This window comes from Salvelinus fontinalis, chromosome 19 (assembly GCF_029448725.1).
Source record: "Salvelinus fontinalis isolate EN_2023a chromosome 19, ASM2944872v1, whole genome shotgun sequence".
NCBI lineage: Eukaryota > Metazoa > Chordata > Actinopteri > Salmoniformes > Salmonidae > Salvelinus > Salvelinus fontinalis.
Window position 1 is genome coordinate 52,188,615 of NC_074683.1, and position 22,296 is coordinate 52,210,910.

Here is a 22,296-nt window from a genome sequence, read left to right on the forward strand (position 1 = left end):
ACTCTAACCACTAGGCTACCTGCCGCCCCTACACTCTAACCACTAGGCTACCTGCCGACCCCTACACTCTAACCACTAGGCTACCTGCCGCCCCTGCACTCTAACCACTAGGCTACCTGCCGCCCCTGCACTCTAACCATTAGGCTACCTGCCGCCCCTACACTCTAACCACTAGGCTACCTGCCGCCCCTACACTCTAACCACTAGGCTACCTGCCGTCCCTACACTCTAACCACTAGGCTACCTGCCGACCCCTACACTCTAACCACTAGGCTACCTACCGCCCCTACACTCTAACCACTAGGTTACCTGCAGCCCCTACGCTCTAACCACTAGGCTACCTGCCGACCCCTACGCTCTAACCACTAGGCTACCTGCCGACCCCTACACTCTAACCACTAGGCTACCTGCCGCCCCTACACTCTAACCACTAGGTTACCTGCCGCCCCTACACTCTAACCACTAGGCTACCTGCCGACCCCTACACTCTAACCACTAGGCTACCTGCCGCCCCTACACTCTAACCACTAGGCTACCTGCCGCCCCTACACTCTAACCACTAGGCTACCTGCCGTCCCTACACTCTAACCACTAGGCTACCTGCCGCCCCTACACTCTAACCACTAGGCTACCTGCCGACCCCTACACTCTAACCACTAGGCTACCTGCCGCCCCTGCACTCTAACCACTAGGCTACCTGCCGCCCCTACACTCTAACCACTAGGCTACCTGCCGCCCCTACACTCTAACCACTAGACTACCTGCCGCCCCTACACTCTAACCACTAGGCTACCTGCCGCCCCTACACTCTAACCACTAGGCTACCTGCCGCCCCTACACTCTAACCACTAGGCTACCTGCCGCCCCTACACTCTAACCACTAGGCTACCTGCCGCCCCTACACTCTAACCACTAGTCTACCTGCCGACCCCTACACTCTAACCACTAGTCTACCTGCCGCCCCTACACTCTCACCACTAGACTACCTGCCACCTCTACACTCTAACCACTAGGTTCCCTGCCGCCCCTACACTCTCACCACTAGACTACCTGCCGCTCCTACACTCTAACCACTAGGCTACCTGCCACCTCTACACTCTAACCACTAGATTACCTGCCACCTCTACACTCTAACCACTAGACTACCTGCCACCTCTACACTCTAACCACTAGGCTACCTGCCACCTCTACACTCTAACCACTAGGCTACCTACCGCCCCTACACTCTAACCACTAGGCAACCTGCCGTCCCTACACTCTAACCACTAGGCAACCTGCCGTCCCTACACTCTAACCACTAGTCTACCTGCCGCCCCTCCACTCTAACCACTAGACTACCTGCCGCTCCTACACTCTAACCACTAGACTACCTGCCACCTCTACACTCTAACCACTAGGCTACCTGCCACCTCTACACTCTAACCACTAGGCTACCTACCGCCCCTACACTCTAACCACTAGGCAACCTGCCGTCCCTACACTCTAACCACTAGGCAACCTGCCGTCCCTACACTCTAACCACTAGTCTACCTGCCGCCCCTCCACTCTAACCACTAGGCTACCTGCCGCCCCTACACTCTAACCACTAGACTACCTGCCACCTCTACACTCTAACCACTAGGCTACCTGCCGACCCCTACACTCTAACCACTAGGCTACCTGCCGACCCCTACACTCTAACCACTAGGCTACCTGCCGCCCCTACACTCTAACCACTAGGCTACCTGCCGACCCCTACACTCTAACCACTAGGCTACCTGCCGACCCCTACACTCTAACCACTAGGCTACCTGCCGCCCCTACACTCTAACCACTAGGCTACCTGCCGACCCCTACACTCTAACCACTAGGCTACCTGCCGACCCCTACACTCTAACCACTAGGCTACCTGCCGACCCCTACACTCTAACCACTAGGCTACCTGCCGACCCCTACACTCTAACCACTAGGCTACCTGCCGACCCCTACACTCTAACCACTAGGCTACCTGCCGCCCCTACACTCTAACCACCAGGCAACCTGCCGCCCCCACACTCTAACCACTAGGCTACCTGCCACCTCTACACTCTAACCACTAGGCTACCTGCCGTCCCTACACTCTCACCACTAGACTACCTGCCGACCCCTACACTCTAACCACTAGGCTACCTGCCGCCCCTACACTCTAACCACTAGGCTACCTGCCGTCCCTACACTCTCACCACTAGACTACCTGCCACCTCTACACTCTAACCACTAGGTTCCCTGCCGCCCCTACACTCTAACCACTAGACTACCTGCCACCTCTACACTCTAACCACTAGGTTCCCTGCCGCCCCTACACTCTAACCACTAGACTACCTGCCGCTCCTACACTCTAACCACTAGGCTACCTGCCACCTCTACACTCTAACCATTAGACTACCTGCCACCTCTACACTCTAACCACTAGACTACCTGCCACCTCTACACTCTAACCACTAGGCTACCTGCCACCTCTACACTCTAACCACTAGACTACCTGCCGCTCCTACACTCTCACCACTAGGCTACCTGCCGCCCCTACACTCTAACCACTAGGCTACCTGCCGACCCCTACACTCTAACCACTAGGCTACCTGCCGTCCCTACACTCTAACCACTAGGCTACCTGCCGCCCCTACACTCTAACCACTAGGCTACCTGCCGACCCCTACACTCTAACCACTAGGCTACCTGCCGTCCCTACACTCTAACCACTAGGCTACCTGCCGCCCCTCCACTCTAACCACTAGACTACCTGCCACCTCTACACTCTAACCACTAGGCTACCTGCCGTCCCTACACTCTCACCACTAGACTACCTGCCGACCCCTACACTCTAACCACTAGTCTACCTGCCGCCCCTACACTCTAACCACTAGGCTACCTGCCGTCCCTACACTCTAACCACTAGTCTACCTGCCGACCCCTACACTCTAACCACTAGTCTACCTGCCGCCCCTACACTCTCACCACTAGACTACCTGCCACCTCTACACTCTAACCACTAGGTTCCCTGCCGCCCCTACACTCTAACCACTAGACTACCTGCCGCTCCTACACTCTAACCACTAGGCTACCTGCCACCTCTACACTCTAACCACTAGACTACCTGCCACCTCTACACTCTAACCACTAGACTACCTGCCACCTCTACACTCTAACCACTAGGCTACCTGCCACCTCTACACTCTAACCACTAGACTACCTGCCGCTCCTACACTCTCACCACTAGGCTACCTGCCGCCCCTACACTCTAACCACTAGGCTACCTGCCGACCCCTACACTCTAACCACTAGGCTACCTGCCGTCCCTACACTCTAACCACTAGGCTACCTGCCGCCCCTACACTCTAACCACTAGGCTACCTGCCGACCCCTACACTCTAACCACTAGGCTACCTGCCGTCCCTACACTCTAACCACTAGGCTACCTGCCGCCCCTCCACTCTAACCACTAGACTACCTGCCGCCCCTACACTCTAACCACTAGGCTACCTGCCGTCCCTACACTCTAACCACTAGGCTACCTACCGCCCCTACACTCTAACCACTAGGCAACCTGCCGTCCCTACACTCTAACCACTAGGCTACCTGCCACCTCTACACTCTAACCACTAGACTACCTGCCACCCCATAGACATTATCCACTAGAATTAGTTCTCTGAAGGAATCCTGATGCTAAAATACTAATGAGACATGTTTGTTTGTCCAAAAACAATACAACAGTGATGTTATGATGACGGAAACAGACAGTATTGCACCAGTCAAGCTTAGAAAATACATATTTATTTGTCCCTTTTCCAGACACTGTCTAGATTGTCCTGTGCCTACAAGATAGAGAACCAGACCAGGGTGGTGGTGTGTGACCTGGGGAACCCTATGAAAGGAGGAACTAAGGTGAGTGGATGGAGCAGATGTTGACAGTCCTGTCGACCTCAAAGGGGGGAATCCTGTTCTAGGTATTCTATTTCTATGTTGACCGACACCTAGACGGAGCATGCAAATGGTGACAGTCCTGTCGACCTCAAAGGGGGGAACCCTGTTCTAGGTATTCTATTTCTATGTTGACCGACACCTAGACGGAGCATGCAGATGGTGACAGTCCTGTCGACCTCAAAGGGGGGGATTCCTGTTCTAGGTATTCTATTTCTATGTTGGTGTTGACAGACACCTAGACAGAGCATGCAAATGGTGACAGTCCTGTCGACCTCAAAGGGGAGATTCCTGTTCTAGGTATTCTATTTCTATGTTGGTGTTGACAGACACCTAGACGGAGCATGCAAATGGTGACAGTCCTGTCGACCTCAAAGGGGGGGATTCCTGTTCTAGGTATTCTATTTCTATGTTGGTGTTGACAGACACCTAGACGGAGCATGCAAATGGTGACAGTCCTGTCGACCTCAAAGGGGGGATTCCTGTTCTAGGTATTCTATTTCTATGTTGGTGTTGACAGACACCTAGACGGAGCATGCAAATGGTGACAGTCCTGTCGACCTCAAAGGGGGGGATTCCTGTTCTAGGTATTCTATTTCTATGTTGGTGTTGACAGACACCTAGACGGAGCATGCAAATGGTGACAGTCCTGTCGACCTCAAAGGGGGGATTCCTGTTCTAGGTATTCTATTTCTATGTTGGTGTTGACAGACACCTAGACGGAGCATGCAAATGGTGACAGTCCTGTCAACCTCAAAGGGGGGGATTCCTGTTCTAGGTATTCTATTTCTATGTTGGTGTTGACAGACACCTAGACGGAGCATGCAAATGGTGACAGTCCTGTCGACCTCAAAGGGGGGGATTCCTGTTCTAGGTATTCTATTTCTATGTTGGTGTTGACAGACACCTAGACGGAGCATGCAAATGGTGACAGTCCTGCGACCTCAAAGGGGGGGATTCCTGTTCTAGGTATTCTATTTCTATGTTGGTGTTGACAGACACCTAGACGGAGCATGCAAATGGTGACAGTCCTGTCGACCTCAAAGGGGGGATTCCTGTTCTAGGTATTCTATTTCTATGTTGGTGTTGACAGACACCTAGACGGAGCATGCAAATGGTGACAGTCCTGTCAACCTCAAAGGGGGGGATTCCTGTTCTAGGTATTCTATTTCTATGTTGGTGTTGACAGACACCTAGACGGAGCATGCAAATGGTGACAGTCCTGTCGACCTCAAAGGGGGGATTCCTGTTCTAGGTATTCTATTTCTATGTTGGTGTTGACAGACACCTAGACGGAGCATGCAAATGGTGACAGTCCTGTCGACCTCAAAGGGGGGGATTCCTGTTCTAGGTATTCTATTTCTATGTTGGTGTTGACCGACACCTAGACGGCACCGTGTCACCGGGTCCTGCTACACGGTGAATAAAGGTGCCTCTGATCGGAGTGACTTACAGTGATCCTGATGCTGTGGTTTCTTGTGGTCTTCAGGTACTGGCCGGTCTGCGTTTCAGCGTTCACCAGCTGTCAGAGCAGGACACGTCTGTGAAGTTTGACCTGCAGATACAGAGGTAATCAGGCTACATATGAGAAACTCTTTATTTTTATTTTTTAGGAACTCACTGTTGAGAGTTAGAATAGTAGAATATTAACGTTGTTTACGCATCAGCGGTTTTCCTGTTGTTGTATGTCACTCTCTGATCAGGTTTACAGGAAATCAAATAAAATGTATTTATAAAGCCCTTCGTACATCAGCTGATATCTCAAAGTGCTGTACAGAAACCCAGCCTAAAACCCCAAACAGCAAGCAATGCAGGTGTAGAAGCACGGTGGCTAGGGAAAAACTCCCTAGAAAGGCCAAAACCTAGGAAGAAACCTAGAGAGGAACCAGGCTATGAGGGGTGGCCAGTCCTCTTCTGGCTGTGCCGGGTGGAGATTATAACAGAACATGACCAAGATGTTCAGCAAAGTTTCCAGTAAAGTTTTCCAGTAAAGTTTTCCAGTAAAGTTTCCAGTAATGTCTGATAAAAAAATGACAAGCCTTGATGGAAACTAACATTTTCTGTAAACTTTCCAAATGTCAACAAAACAAAAATACTCTTTACAAGGTGGGATCTTTTTGTGTCGGTAAAATGTACTATGCCATTAATGGTGGTGGAAGTGCCTTTTATGCGCAAATATGAATGTAATAACCATCATATCAAAGTAACCTGTGAGTCATGCGACGACATGGTGTGTGGTCCTCCCACTATGACTGGGGAAATGATGCAGTTTATTAGGCTACAGAGGAAATCAGTTATGATAGAACTGCACAGGGTGGGGAAAGGGCACGGTGACGAGCTTGATGCTGCTTTCTAATAAAACATTTGAGGGTCTAATTCTGGGGACATGATGATTGATGATTGACTGCCGTTTGACAAAATAATCTTGCTCTTTTGTCCATGATAACCTCATCATGAAGGTAATACGTGCCTCCTTTTGGAGTGTGAGAGAGGGAAGCCCTTTTGGAGTGTGAGAGAGGGAAGCCCTTTTGGAGTGTGAGAGAGGGAAGCCCTTTTGGAGTGTGAGAGAGGGAAGCCCTTTTGGAGTGTGAGAGAGGGAAGCCCTTTTGGAGTGTGAGAGAGGGAAGCCCTTTTGGAGTGTGAGGGAGGGAAGCCCTTTTGGAGTGTGAGGGAGGGAAGCCCTTTTGGAGTGTGAGGGAGGGAAGCCCTTTTGGAGTGTGAGGGAGGGAAGCCCTTTTGGAGTGTGAGGGAGGGAAGCCCTTTTGGAGTGTGAGGGAGGGAAGCCCTTTTGGAGTGTGAGGGAGGGAAGCCCTTTTGGAGTGTGAGGGAGGGAAGCCCTTTTGGAGTGTGAGGGAGGGAAGCCCTTTTGGAGTGTGAGGGAGGGAAGCCCTTTTGGAGTGTGAGGGAGGGAAGCCCTTTTGGAGTGTGAGGGAGGGAAGCCCTTTTGGAGTGTGAGGGAGGGAAGCCCTTTTGGAGTGTGAGGGAGGGAAGCCCTTTTGGAGTGTGAGGGAGGGAAGCCCTTTTGGAGTGTGAGGGAGGGAAGCCCTTTTGGAGTGTGAGGGAGGGAAGCCCTTTTGGAGTGTGAGGGAGGGAAGCCCTTTTGGAGTGTGAGGGAGGGAAGCCCTTTTGGAGTGTGAGGGAGGGAAGCCCTTTTGGAGTGTGAGGGAGGGAAGCCCTTTTGGAGTGTGAGGGAGGGAAGCCCTTTTGGAGTGTGAGGGAGGGAAGCCCTTTTGGAGTGTGAGGGAGGGAAGCCCTTTTGGAGTGTGAGGGAGGGAAGCCCTTTTGGAGTGTGAGGGAGGGAAGCCCTTTTGGAGTGTGAGGGAGGGAAGCCCTTTTGGAGTGTGAGGGAGGGAAGCCCTTTTGGAGTGTGAGGGAGGGAAGCCCTTTTGGAGTGTGAGGGAGGGAAGCCCTTTTGGAGTGTGAGGGAGGGAAGCCCTTTTGGAGTGTGAGGGAGGGAAGCCCTTTTGGAGTGTGAGGGAGGGAAGCCCTTTTGGAGTGTGAGGGAGGGAAGCCCTTTTGGAGTGTGAGGGAGGGAAGCCCTTTTGGAGTGTGAGGGAGGGAAGCCCTTTTGGAGTGTGAGGGAGGGAAGCCCTTTTGGAGTGTGAGGGAGGGAAGCCCTTTTGGAGTGTGAGGGAGGGAAGCCCTTTTGGAGTGTGAGGGAGGGAAGCCCTTTTGGAGTGTGAGGGAGGGAAGCCCTTTTGGAGTGTGAGGGAGGGAAGCCCTTTTGGAGTGTGAGGGAGGGAAGCCCTTTTGGAGTGTGAGGGAGGGAAGCCCTTTTGGAGTGTGAGGGAGGGAAGCCCTTTTGGAGTGTGAGGGAGGGAAGCCCTTTTGGAGTGTGAGGGAGGGAAGCCCTTTTGGAGTGTGAGGGAGGGAAGCCCTTTTGGAGTGTGAGGGAGGGAAGCCCTTTTGGAGTGTGAGGGAGGGAAGCCCTTTTGGAGTGTGAGGGAGGGAAGCCCTTTTGGAGTGTGAGGGAGGGAAGCCCTTTTGGAGTGTGAGGGAGGGAAGCCCTTTTGGAGTGTGAGGGAGGGAAGCCCTTTTGGAGTGTGAGGGAGGGAAGCCCTTTTGGAGTGTGAGGGAGGGAAGCCCTTTTGGAGTGTGAGGGAGGGAAGCCCTTTTGGAGTGTGAGGGAGGGAAGCCCTTTTGGAGTGTGAGGGAGGGAAGCCCTTTTGGAGTGTGAGGGAGGGAAGCCCTTTTGGAGTGTGAGGGAGGGAAGCCCTTTTGGAGTGTGAGGGAGGGAAGCCCTTTTGGAGTGTGAGGGAGGGAAGCCCTTTTGGAGTGTGAGGGAGGGAAGCCCTTTTGGAGTGTGAGAGAGAGAAGCTCTTTTGGAGTGTGAGAGAGAGAAGCTCTTTTGGAGTGTGAGAGAGAGAAGCTCTTTTAGAGAGAGAGAGAGAGAAGCCCTTTTAGAGAGAGAGAGAGAGAGAAGCCCTTTTAGAGAGAGAGAGAGAGAGAAGCCCTTTTAGAGAGAGAGAGAGAGAGAAGCCCTTTTAGAGAGAGAGAGAGAGAGAAGCCCTTTTAGAGAGAGAGAGAGAGAGAAGCCCTTTTAGAGAGAGAGAGAGAGAGAGAGAAGCCCTTTTAGAGAGAGAGAGAGAGAGAAGCCCTTTTAGAGAGAGAGAGAGAGAAGCCCTTTTAGAGAGAGAGAGAGAGAGAGAGAGAAGCCCTTTTAGAGAGAGAGAGAGAGAAGCCCTTTTAGAGAGAGAGAGAGAGAGAGAGAGAAGCCCTTTTAGAGAGAGAGAGAGAGAAGCCCTTTTAGAGAGAGAGAGAGAGAAGCCCTTTTAGAGAGAGAGAGAGAGAGAGAGAGAAGCCCTTTTAGAGAGAGAGAGAGAGAAGCCCTTTTAGAGAGAGAGAGAGAGAGAAGCCCTTTTAGAGAGAGAGAGAGAGAGAAGCCCTTTTAGAGAGAGAGAGAGAGAGAAGCCCTTTTAGAGAGAGAGAGAGAGAGAAGCCCTTTTAGAGAGAGAGAGAGAGAGAAGCCCTTTTAGAGAGAGAGAGAGAGAGAAGCCCTTTTAGAGAGAGAGAGAGAGAGAAGCCCTTTTAGAGAGAGAGAGAGAGAGAGAGAAGCCCTTTTAGAGAGAGAGAGAGAGAGAGAGAAGCCCTTTTAGAGAGAGAGAGAGAGAGAAGCCCTTTTAGAGAGAGAGAGAGAGAAGCCCTTTTAGAGAGAGAGAGAGAGAGAGAGAGAAGCCCTTTTAGAGAGAGAGAGAGAGAAGCCCTTTTAGAGAGAGAGAGAGAGAGAGAGAGAAGCCCTTTTAGAGAGAGAGAGAGAGAAGCCCTTTTAGAGAGAGAGAGAGAGAGAGAGAGAAGCCCTTTTAGAGAGAGAGAGAGAGAAGCCCTTTTAGAGAGAGAGAGAGAGAGAGAGAAGCCCTTTTAGAGAGAGAGAGAGAGAGAAGCCCTTTTAGAGAGAGAGAGAGAGAAGCCCTTTTAGAGAGAGAGAGAGAGAAGCCCTTTTAGAGAGAGTCCTTGTTCTCTCTCCACACACCCTGACTCTGTGGTGACGGACAGTGTGAGACTAAAGATGTGTCTTAAATTGTACATTACTCCCTATTTAGTGCACTATATAGGGTAGGCTGCCATTTGGGACATATCCTAAGACATGTATTTGTGTTCTCCCTGCTTGTATTCAGAGTGGCATTTCAATTACAGAGTTTATGTATTCTGTTGTTGTAAAGGGCAACCCATTTGGTCTCCTAACCTCCTGTTTACTCTGCCAGTCCTCTAGCTCACACGGGGCTGTCTTTACACACGCATTCTGCTGACCAAAGGCATTGTTGAATTGTTCAGAATAGTTTAGCTAAAACCCACGAGTCTTGTGGTAGAATTGTCTGGAGGAGTTTTTAAGGCTTTGGCACCAGTTACAATTCTGGATGAGGTTACAACATATATGCAATGGCGCCACCTTGTGGACGTGTGTGTTATAGCATCAACCTGTACTGTGCACATTTAGTCATCTGATGATTTATCTTCATGTTTTCACTATGCTCTTTTTATAATAGATCATAATATTGTCTTTCAGTTCCAACCAGTTCAACAACACCAGCAGTCTGGTCCTCAGCATCACAAAGCTGGCTGTCCTAGCTAAGGTGGATGTCAGAGGGTATGTGTCTGATCACTCATTTCAATACCTTAATAATACACTGCTCAAAATAATACACTGCTCCGCCTGCTGGAGGTCATTTTGCAGGGTTCTGGCAGTGCTCCTCCTTGCACAAAGGCGGAGGTAGTGGTCCTGCTGCTGGGTTGTTGCCCTCCTACGGCCTCCTCCACGCCTCCTGATGTACTGGCCTGTCTCCTGGTAGCGCCTCCATGCTCTGGACACTATGCTGACAGACACAGCAAACCTTCTTGCCACAGCTCGTATTGATGTGCCATCCTGGATGAACTGCACTACCTGAGCCACTTGTGTGGGTTGTAGACTCCGTCTCATGCTACCACTAGAGTGAGAGCACCGCCAGCATTCAAAAGTGACCAAAACATCAGCCAGGAAGCATAGGAACTGAGAAGTGGTCTGTGGTCACCACCTGCAGAATCACTCCTTTATTGGGGGTGTCTTGCTAATTGCCTATAATTTCCACCTTTTGTCTATTCCATTTGCACAACAGCATGTGAAATTTATTGTCAATCAGTTTGATTTCACAGAAGTGTGATTGACTTGGAGTTACATTGTGTTGTTTAAGTGTTCCCTTTATTTTTTTGAGCAGTGTACATCATTTACTCATTTAAATACCTTAATAATACATTATTTACTCATTTAAATACCTTAATAATACATCATTTACTAATTTAAGTTCTCCATACAGACAGTCTTATGGCTTGGGGGTAGAAGCTGTGAAGGAGTCTTTTGGTCCTAGACGTGGCGCTCCGGTACCGCTTGCCGTGCGGTAGCAGAGAGAACAGTCTATGACTTGGGTGGCTGGAGTCATTGACAATTTTGAGGGTCTTCCTCTGACAACGCCTGTTATAGAGGTCCTGGATGGCAGGAAGCTTGGCCCCGGTGATGTATCACAGGAGAGTTTAGCCTGGTTTGCTTCTGTAAACAGAAAGACTGGGGAATGAATGAGGCATAAATATTAAGCCACGACAGATGTGCATTCTTGGTAAATGCTCATTAGGGACAGTACCCATGTGTTAACTCGACCTGCTCTTAGAACCTGTTGGTAATGTCTTATTCTATATCCGTGAATTGTATAATGTTACTGGATGTTAATTGTGGGACTAAAACGTCAATAAACGAAATGTTAGAAACCACCGCAAACAACAACCACCAAACCCCACAGTATGTGGATCTCTAACCCCTCACTCTTCTCTTCTCCTCTCCCTCACTCTTCTCTTCTCCTCTCCCTCACTCTTCTTCTCCTCTCCCTCACTCTTCTCTTCTTCTCTCACTCTTCTCTTCTCCTCTCCCTCACTCTTCTCTTCTTCTCCTCTCCCTCACTCTTCTCTTCTTCTCTCACTCTTCTCTTCTCCTCTCCCTCACTCTTCTCCTCTCCCTCACTCTTCTCTTCTCCTCTCCCTCACTCTTCTCTTCTTCTCCTCTCCCTCACTCTTCTCTTCTTCTCTCACTCTTCTCTTCTCCTCTCCCTCACTCTTCGCTTCTTCTCCTCTCCCTCACTCTTCTCTTCTTCTCTCCCTCACTCTTCTCTTCTTCTCTCCCTCACTCTTCTCTTCTCCTCTCCCTCACTCTTCTCTTCTTCTCCTCTCCCTCACTCTTCTCTTCTTCTCCTCTCCCTCACTCTTCTCTTCTTCTCCTCTCCCTCACTCTTCTTCTCTTCTCCTCTCCCTCACTCTTCTCTTCTTCTCCTCTCCCTCACTCTTCTCTTCTTCTCTCCCTCACTCTTCTCTTCTCCTCTCCCTCACTCTTCTTCTCTTCTCCTCTCCCTCACTCTTCTCTTCTTCTCCTCTCCCTCACTCTTCTCTTCTTCTCTCCCTCACTCTTCTCTTCTTCTCTCCCTTACTCTTCTTCTCTTCTCCTCTCCCTCACTCTTCTCTTCTTCTCTCCCTCACTCTTCTCTTCTCCTCTCCCTCACTCTTCTTCTCTTCTCCTCTCCCTCACTCTTCTTCTCTTCTCCTCTCCCTCACTCTTCTTCTCTTCTCCTCTCCCTCACTCTTCTTCTCTTCTCCTCTCCCTCACTCTTCTCTTCTCCTCTCCCTCACGCTTATTCTCTTCTCCTCTCCCTCACGCTTATTCTCTTCTCCTCTCCCTCCCTCCCTCTTCTCTCTCTTCCTCCCTCCCTCTTCTCCTCTCCCTTCTCTCCTCCTCTCCCTCTGCTGTAGGGTGTCCGCCCCAGACCAGGTCTTCCTGCCTGTTGCCAACTGGCAGCCTAAAGAGAACCCTGTCGTAGGAGATGACATCGGCCCACAGATACTGCACGTCTATGAGGTCAGTGTTCTGCTTGATCACATGACACCGGCTGGATCTGGAGCAGCGTCCTATATTTCCTATATAGTGCACTACTTATAACCACGCTGCTCAAAAGTAGTGCACTACATAGGGTGTAGGGTGGCACCCTGTGTCATGACTTTATACCCCAACTATGTAATCTGTCATCTTTAGATGCATAGAAACTAACATACCTGTTTTATGACTGTCTGTGTTTACTATAGAAACTAACATACCTGTTTTATGACTGTCTGTGTTTACTAAAGAAACTAACATACCTGTTTTATGACTGTCTGTGTTTACTATAGAAACTAACATACCTGTTTTATGACTGTCTGTGTTTACTATAGAAACTAACATACCTGTTTTATGACTGTCTGTGTTTACTATAGAAACTAACATACCTGTTTTATGACTGTCTGTGTTTACTATAGAAACTAACATACCTGTTTTATGCAACAAAAAAATCGAACCTGTTTTCGCGTCGTCATTATGGAGTATTGTGTGTAGATTTCTAAAATCCATTTTAGAATAAGGCTGTAACGTAACAAAATGTGGAAAAAGTCAAGGGGTCTGAATACTTTCCGAAGGCACTGTATATTCTGTCTCTGTCTAATGGCTTGTGCCAGAGGCTCTAGAAACAGAACAAATATAACTAGATGGGATCCCCTTTGTTTGGAGAACTGTGGGGTAATAGAATGTCCTGTCTGTCTATATGGAGAACTGTGGGGTAATATAATGTCCTGTCTGTCTATATGGAGAACTGTGGGGTAATAGAATGTCCTGTCTGTCTATATGGAGAACTGTGGGGTAATAGAATGTCCTGTCTGTCTATATGGAGAACTGTGGGGTAATAGAATGTCCTGTCTATATGGAGAACTGTGGGGTAATAGAATGTCCTGTCTGTCTATATGGAGAACTGTGGGGTAATAGAATGTCCTGTCTGTCTATATGGAGAACTGTGGGGTAATAGAATGTCCTGTCTATATGGAGAACTGTGGGGTAATAGAATGTCCTGTCTATATGGAGAACTGGGGGGTAATAGAATGTCCTGTCTGTATGGAGAACTGTGGGGTAATAGAATGTCCTGTCTATATGGAGAACTGTGGGGTAATAGAATGTCCTGTCTATATGGAGAACTGTGGGGTAATAGAATGTCCTGTCTATATGGAGAACTGTGGGGTAATAGAATGTCCTGTCTGTATGGAGAACTGTGGGGTAATAGAATGTCCTGTCTGTATGGAGAACTGTGGGGTAATAGAATGTCCTGTCTATATGGAGAACTGTGGGGTAATAGAATGTCCTGTCTATATGGAGAACTGTGGGGTAATAGAATGTCCTGTCTATATGGAGAACTGTGGGGTAATAGAATGTCCTGTCTGTATGGAGAACTGTGGGGTAATAGAATGGTCCCGTGTGGCTCAGTTGGTAGAGCATGGCGCTTGCAACGCCAGAGTTGTGGGTTCAATTCCCACGGGGGGACCAGGGTTCAACTCCCACGGGGGGACCAGGATGAATATGTATGAACTTTCCAATGTGTAAGTCGCTCTGGATAAGAGCGTCTGCTAAATGACTTAACTGTAGAATGTTCTGTCTATATGGAGAACTGTGGGGTAATAGAATGTTCTGTCTATATGGAGAACTGTGGGGTAATAGAATGTCCTGTCTATATGGAGAACTGTGGGGTAATAGAATGTCCTGTCTATATGGAGAACTGTGGGGTAATAGAATGTCCTGTCTATATGGAGAACTGTGGGGTAATAGAATGTCCTGTCTGTATCCAAGCAGCTGGGTTTGAGTGTAAGGTGCGTGTCATGTGGATTAAATAATTGCCAATACAGCCCATAAACGATTGAGGGAAACTTTTCTAAACTAGTTCAACAGCTCTCCTACTATAATCATCATGAAGTCAGGGAAGACATTTTTTTTTTAACCTGGTACATGTTGTTACTAAAGACTGTCTTGTTTCCTTTCCAGTTGCGTAACAGAGGTCCCAGTACCTTCAGCAAGGCCATGTTGGACATCGAGTGGCCCTACAGGTTCAACAACGGCTCTCTGCTCTACATCACTAAACTAGAGGTGGACGGGGACGGAGGCATGAACTGCAGTACAGACATGGAGATCAACCCACTCAATGTCTCGGTACGTCATAGTATCCTCTCTACCTTTCTCTCGTATTCAGCTCAGACACTTTTCCTGCGTCTGTCCTTTCTTGAAATTGTTACCTTCATGGATTTGAAAGAACTGGTAGAGGAAACTAGTCCAGCCCATGAAGGAACTGGTAGAGGAAACTAGTCTAGCCCATGAAAGAACTGGTAGAGGAAACTAGTCTAGCCCATGAAAGAACTGGCAGAGGAAACTGTAGTCCAGCCCATGAAAGAACTGGTAGAGGAAACTCTAGTCTAGCCCATGAAAGAACTGGTAGAGGAACCTCTAGTCTAGCCCATGAAATAACTGGTAGAGGAAACTAGTCTAGCCCATGAAAGAACTGGTAGAGTAAACTAGTCTAGCCCATGAAAGAACTGGTAGAGGAAACTAGTCTAGCCCATGAAAGAACTGGTAGAGGAAACTAGTCTAGCCCATGAAAGGTCTGGTAGAGGAAACTGTCTAGTCTAGCCCATGAAAGAACTGGTAGAGGAAACTGTCTAGTCTAGCCCATGAAAGAACTGGTAGAGGAAACTCTAGTCTAGCCCATGAAAGAACTGGTAGAGGAAACTGTCTAGTCTAGCCCATGAAAGAACTGGTAGAGGAAACTAGTCTAGCCCATGAAAGAACTGGTAGAGGAAACTCTAGTCTATCCCATGAAAGAACTGGTAGAGGAAACTAGTCTAGCCCATGAAAGAACTGGTAGATGAAACTAGTCTAGCCCATGAAAGAACTGGCAGAGGAAACTAGTCTAGCCCATGAAAGAACTGGTAGAGGAAACTGTCTAGTCTAGCCCATGAAATAACTGGTAGAGGAAACTCTAGTCTAGCCCATGAAAGAACTGGTAGAGGAAACTAGTCTAGCCCATGAAAGAACTGGTAGAGGAACCTCTAGTCTAGCCCATGAAAGAACTGGTAGAGGAACCTCTAGTCTAGCCCATGAAATAACTGGTAGAGGAAACTAGTCTAGCCCATGAAAGAACTGGTAGAGTAAACTAGTCTAGCCCATGAAAGAACTGGTAGAGGAAACTAGTCTAGCCCATGAAAGAACTGGTAGAGGAAACTAGTCTAGCCCATGAAAGAACTGGTAGAGGAAACTGTCTAGTCTAGCCCATGAAAGAACTGGTAGAGGAAACTCTAGTCTAGCCCATGAAAGAACTGGTAGAGGAAACTGTCTAGTCTAGCCCATGAAAGAACTGGTAGAGGAAACTAGTCTATCCCATGAAAGAACTGGTAGAGGAACCTCTAGTCTAGCCCATGAAATAACTGGTAGAGGAAACTAGTCTAGCCCATGAAAGAACTGGTAGAGTAAACTAGTCTAGCCCATGAAAGAACTGGTAGAGGAAACTAGTCTAGCCCATGAAAGAACTGGTAGAGGAAACTGTCTAGTCTAGCCCATGAAAGAACTGGTAGAGGAAACTCTAGTCTAGCCCATGAAAGAACTGGTAGAGGAAACTGTCTAGTCTAGCCCATGAAAGAACTGGTAGAGGAAACTAGTCTATCCCATGAAAGAACTGGTAGAGGAAACTAGTCTAGCCCATGAAAGAACTGGTAGAGGAAACTAGTCTAGCCCATGAAAGAACTGGTAGAGGAAACTCTAGTCTATCCCATGAAAGAACTGGTAGAGGAAACTAGTCTAGCCCATGAAAGAACTGGTAGATGAAACTAGTCTAGCCCATGAAAGAACTGGCAGAGGAAACTAGTCTAGCCCATGAAAGAACTGGTAGAGGAAACTCTAGTCTAGCCCATGAAAGAACTGGCAGAGGAAACTAGTCTAGCCCATGAAAGAACTGGTAGAGGAAACTAGTCTAGCCCATGAAAGAACTGGTAGAGGAAACTCTAGTCTAGCCCATGAAAGAACTGGTAGAGGAAACTAGTCTAGCCCATGAAAGAACTGGTAGAGGAAACTAGTCTAGCCCATGAAGAACTGGTAGAGGAAACTGTCTAGTCTAGCCCATGAAAGAACTGGCAGAGGAAACTCTAGTCTAGCCCATGAAATAACTGGTAGAGGAAACTAGTCTAGCCCATGAAGAACTGGTAGAGGAAACTGTCTAGTCTAGCCCATGAAAGAACTGGTAGAGGAAACTGTCTAGTCTAGCCCATGAAAGAACTGGTAGAGGAAACTGTCTAGTCTAGCCCATGAAAGAACTGGTAGAGGAAACTAGTCTAGCCCATGAAAGAACTGGTAGAGGAAACTCTAGTCTATCCCATGAAAGAACTGGTAGAGGAAACTAGTCTAGCCCATGAAAGAACTGGTAGATGAAACTAGTCTAGCCCATGAAAGAACTGGCAGAGGAAACTAGTCTAGCCCATGAAAGAACTGGTAGAGGAAACTCTAGTCTAGCCCATGAAAGAACTGGCAGAGGAAACTAGTCTAGCCCATGAAAGAACTGGTAGAGGAAACTAGTCTAGCCCATGAAAGAACTGGTAGAGGAAACTCTAGTCTAGCCCATGAAAGAACTGGTAGAGGAAACTAGTCTAGCCCATGAAAGAACTGGTAGAGGAAACTCTAGTCTAGCCCATGAAAGAACTGGTAGAGGAAACTAGTCTAGCCCATGAAGAACTGGTAGAGGAAACTGTCTAGTCTAGCCCATGAAAGAACTGGCAGAGGAAACTCTAGTCTAGCCCATGAAATAACTGGTAGAGGAAACTAGTCTAGCCCATGAAGAACTGGTAGAGGAAACTGTCTAGTCTAGCCCATGAAAGAACTGGTAGAGGAAACTGTCTAGTCTAGCCCATGAAAGAACTGGTATAGGAAACTGTCTAGTCTAGCCCATGAAAGAACTGGTAGAGGAAACTGTCTAGTCTAGCCCATGAAAGAACTGGTAGAGGAAACTGTCTAGTCTAGCCCATGAAAGAACTGGTAGAGGAAACTAGTCTAGCCCATGAAAGGACTGGTAGAGGAAACGAGTCCAGCCCATGAAAGGACTGGTAGAGGAAACTAGTCTAGCCCATGAAATAACTGGTAGAGGCAACTCTAGTCTAGCCCATGAAAGAACTGGTAGAGGAAACTAGTCTAGCCCATGAAAGAACTGGTAGAGGAACCTCTAGTCTAGCCCATGAAAGAACTGGTAGAGGAACCTCTAGTCTAGCCCATGAAATAACTGGTAGAGGAAACTAGTCTAGCCCATGAAAGAACTGGTAGAGGAAACTAGTCTAGCCCATGAAAGGTCTGGTAGAGGAAACTGTCTAGTCTAGCCCATGAAAGAACTGGTAGAGGAAACTGTCTAGTCTAGCCCATGAAAGAACTGGTAGAGGAAACTCTAGTCTAGCCCATGAAAGGACTGGTAGAGGAAACTCTAGTCTAGCCCATGAAAGAACTGGTAGAGGAAACTCTAGTCTAGCCCATGAAAGGACTGGTAGAGGAAACTAGTCTAGCCCATGAAAGAACTGGTAGAGGAAACTCTAGTCTAGCCCATGAAAGAACTGGTAGAGGAAACTCTAGTCTAGCCCATGAAAGGACTGGTAGAGGAAACTCTAGTCTAGCCCATGAAAGAACTGGTAGAGGAAACTCTAGTCTAGCCTATGTTTACGCCAATCCAACAGGACAAATGAGTAGGACGTTATCCTCTCTGTGGTAAAGAATAAAAGTTCAAAGGGTGTTTTTCTCTCTCTGTCTCTTCTAGAACCCTCTATCTGGAGAGAAGAACACCACCTCTCCAAGTGGAGGAGGAGACAGGACAGAGGGAAGGAACAGGAACCACGTTCACCGCAGAGAGCTGGAGAGGAAGGAGATGGAGGGAGACCTGGAAACTCTGGTAGGGTCTCTACACCTCCGGGCTACTGTACAACAGAGTTGGGGCCAATTTTTATCATTGAAAAGCAATGGGAATTTCAGTTTACATCCTGAATTGACTCTAAACAAATCATAGAGTAGCAACTGAACTCAGCAAAAAAAGAAACGTCCCTTTTTCAGGACCCTGTCTTTCAAAGATAATTAGTAAAAATCCAAATAAATTCACAGCTCTTCATTGTAAAGGGTTTAAACACGGTTTCCCATGTTTGTTCAATGAACCATAAACAATTATTGACATGCACCTGAGGAACGGTCGCTAAGACACTAACACCTTACAGACGGTAGGCAATTAAGGTCACAGTTATGAAAACTTGGGACACTAAAGAGGCCTTTCTACTGACTCTGAAAAACAACAAAAGAAAGATGCCCAGGGTCCCTGCTCATCTGCGTGAACATGCCTTAGGCATGCTGCAAGGAGGCATGAGGACTGCAGACGTGCCCAGGGCAATAAATTGCAATGTCTGTACTGTGAGACGCCTAAGACAGCGCTACAGGGAGACAGGACGGACAGCTGATCGTCCTCGCAGTGGCAGACCACGTGTAACAACACCTGCACGGGATCGGTACATCCGAACATCACAGGTACAGGATGGCAACAACAACTGCCCGAGTTACACCAGGGAACGCATAATCCCTCCATCAGTGCTCAGACTGTCCGCAATAGACTGAGAGAGGCTGGACTGAGGGCTTGTAGGCCTGTTGTAAGGCAGGTCCTCACCACACATCACCGGCAACAACGTTGCCTATGGTTACAAATCCACTGTCGCTGGACCAGACAGGACTGGCAAAAACTGCTCTTCACTGACGAGTCGCGGTTTTGTCTCACCAGGGGTGATGGTCGGATTTGCGTTTATCGTCGAAGGAATGAGCGTTACACCGAGGCCTGTACTCTGGAGCGGGATCGATTTGGAGGTGGAGGGTCTGTCATGGTCTGGGGCGGTGTGTCACAGCATCATCGGACTGAGCTTGTTGTCATTGCAGGCAATCTCAACGCTGTGCGTTACAGGGAAGACATCCTTCTCCCTCATGTGGTACCCTTCCTGCAGGCTCATCCTGACATGACCCTCCAGCATGACAATGCCACCAGCCATACTGCTCGTTCTGTGGGTGATTTCCTGCAAGACAGGAATGTCAGTGTTCTGCCATGGCCAGCGAAGAGCCCTGATCTCAATCCCATTGAGCACGTCTGGGACCTGTTTGATCGGAGGGTGAGGGCTAGGGCCATCCCCCCCAGAAATGTCCGGGAACTTGCAGGTGCCTTGGTGGAAGAGTGGGGTAATATCTCACAGCAAGAACTGGCAAATCTGGTGCAGTCCATGAGGAGGAGATGCACTGCAGTACTTAATGCAGCTGGTGGCCACACCAGATACTAACTGTTACTTTTGATTTTGACCCCCCCTTTGTTCAGGGACACATTATTCCATTTCTGTTAGTCACATGTCTGTGGAACTTGTTCAGTTTATGTCTCAGTTGTTGAATCTTGTTATGTTCATACAAATATTTACACATGTTAAGTTTGCTGAAAATAAACGCAGTTGACAGTGAGAGGACATTTCTTTTTTTTGCTGAGATTACATGGATGGAGGAGATCAGTGATTGTATGTGTGTCTTCTGTCAGGACTGTTCCAAGGTCCAGTGTCTGAAGATCCGGTGTCAGGTGGGCCGCGTGGAGAGAGGTCAGAGTGCTATCCTCTACATCCACTCCAGACTGGGCGTGGCCACCTTCCTCAAGGTCTGTTACTCCTGTCTGTTATGCTCTAGAGGTTATGTACAGTACTAGCCTGGTGTCTTAGGTTAGATATGGTACTAGCCTGGTGTCCTAGGTTAGATATGGTACTAGCCTGGTGTCCTAGGTTAGATACGGTACTAGCCTGGTGTCTTAGGTTATATACGGTACTAGCCTGGTGTCCTAGGTTAGATACGGTACTAGCCTGGTGTCCTAGGTTATATACGGTACTAGCCTGTTGTCCTAGGTTAGATACGGTACTAGCCTGGCGTCCTAGGTTGTATATGGTACTAGCCTGGTGTCCTAGGTTGTATATGGTACTAGCCTGGTGTCCTAGGTTGTATTCGGTACTAGCCTGGTGTCCTAGGTTATATACGGTACTAGCCTGGTATCCTATGTTATATACGGTACTAGCCTGGTGTCCTAGGTTAGATACGGTACTAGCCTGGTGTCCTAGGTTATATACAGTACTAGCCTGGTGTCCAAGGTTAGATACGGTAATAGCCTGGTGTCCTAGGTTATCTACGGTACTAGCCTGGTGTCCTAGGTTAGATACGGTACTAGCCTGGTGTCCAAGGTTAGATACGGTACTAGCTTGGTGTCCTAGGTTGTATACAGTACTAGCCTGGTGTCCTAGGTTGTATACAGTACTAGCCTGGTGTCCTATTTAGATACGGTACTAGCCTGGTGTCCTAGGTTGTATACGGTACTAGCCTGGTGTCCTAGGTTGAATACGGTACTAGCCTGGTGTCCTAGGTTAGATACGGTACTAGCCTGGTGTCCTAGGTTAGATACGGTACTAGCCTGGTGTGCTAGGTTAGATACGGTACTAGCCTGGTGTCTTAGGTTATATACGGTACTAGCCTGGTGTCCTAGGTTAGATACGGTACTAGCCTGGTGTCCTAGGTTATATACGGTACTAGCCTGTTGTCCTAGGTTAGATACGGTACTAGCCTGGCGTCCTAGGTTGTATATGGTACTAGCCTGGTGTCCTAGGTTGTATATGGTACTAGCCTGGTGTCCTAGGTTGTATTCGGTACTAGCCTGGTGTCCTAGGTTATATACGGTACTAGCCTGGTATCCTATGTTATATACGGTACTAGCCTGGTGTCCTAGGTTAGATACGGTACTAGCCTGGTGTCCTAGGTTATATACAGTACTAGCCTGGTGTCCAAGGTTAGATACGGTAATAGCCTGGTGTCCTAGGTTATCTACGGTACTAGCCTGGTGTCCTAGGTTAGATACGGTACTAGCCTGGTGTCCAAGGTTAGATACGGTACTAGCTTGGTGTCCTAGGTTGTATACAGTACTAGCCTGGTGTCCTAGGTTGTATACAGTACTAGCCTGGTGTCCTATTTAGATACGGTACTAGCCTGGTGTCCTAGGTTGTATACGGTACTAGCCTGGTGTCCTAGGTTGAATACGGTACTAGCCTGGTGTCCTAGGTTAGATACGGTACTAGCCTGGTGTCCTAGGTTAGATACGGTACTAGCCTGGTGTGCTAGGTTAGATACGGTACTAGCCTGGTGTCCTAGGTTAGATACGGTACTAGCCTGGTGTCCTAGGTTAGATACGGTACTAGCCTGGTGTCCAAGGTTAGATACGGTACTAGCCTGGTGTCCTAGGTTATCTACGGTACTAGCCTGGTGTCCTAGGTTATATACGGTACTAGCCTGGTGTCCTAGGTTAGATACGGTACTAGCCTGGTGTCCTAGGTTAGATACGGTACTAGCCTGGTGTCCAAGGTTAGATACGGTACTAGCCTGGTGTCCTAGGTTATCTACGGTACTAGCCTGGTGTCCTAGGTTATATACGGTACTAGCCTGGTGTCCTAGGTTAGATACGGTACTAGCCTGGTGTCCTAGGTTAGATACGGTACTAGCCTGGTGTCCTAGGTTGTATACAGTACTAGCCTGGTGTCCTAGGTTAGATACGGTACTAGCCTGGTGTCCTAGGTTGTATACGGTACTAGCCTGGTGTCCTAGGTTGTATACAGTACTAGCCTGGTGTCCTATTTAGATACGGTACTAGCCTGGTGTCCTAGGTTGTATACGGTACTAGCCTGGTGTCCTAGGTTGAATACGGTACTAGCCTGGTGTCCTAGGTTAGATACGGTACTAGCCTGGTGTCCTAGGTTAGATACGGTACTAGCCTGGTGTGCTAGGTTAGATACGGTACTAGCCTGGTGTCCTAGGTTAGATACGGTACTAGCCTGGTGTCCTAGGTTAGATACGGTACTAGCCTGGTGTCCAAGGTTAGATACGGTACTAGCCTGGTGTCCTAGGTTATCTACGGTACTAGCCTGGTGTCCTAGGTTGTATACGGT

At 48.4% G+C, this 22,296-nt stretch overlaps 1 protein-coding gene across 1 annotated transcript in view; it reads left to right on the forward strand.

The window, feature by feature from the left end:
* LOC129816943 (integrin alpha-V-like) overlaps positions 1 to 22,296 on the forward strand; it is an 86,910-nt gene that overhangs the window by 50,676 nt on the left and 13,938 nt on the right. The window contains exons 21-27 of the mRNA XM_055871925.1: positions 3,808 to 3,900; positions 5,426 to 5,505; positions 9,941 to 10,021; positions 12,199 to 12,304; positions 14,282 to 14,446; positions 18,075 to 18,206; positions 19,863 to 19,976. Coding sequence (XP_055727900.1) covers positions 3,808 to 3,900; positions 5,426 to 5,505; positions 9,941 to 10,021; positions 12,199 to 12,304; positions 14,282 to 14,446; positions 18,075 to 18,206; positions 19,863 to 19,976 — 771 coding nt within the window. The remainder of the gene's footprint in view (positions 1 to 3,807; positions 3,901 to 5,425; positions 5,506 to 9,940; positions 10,022 to 12,198; positions 12,305 to 14,281; positions 14,447 to 18,074; positions 18,207 to 19,862; positions 19,977 to 22,296) is intronic.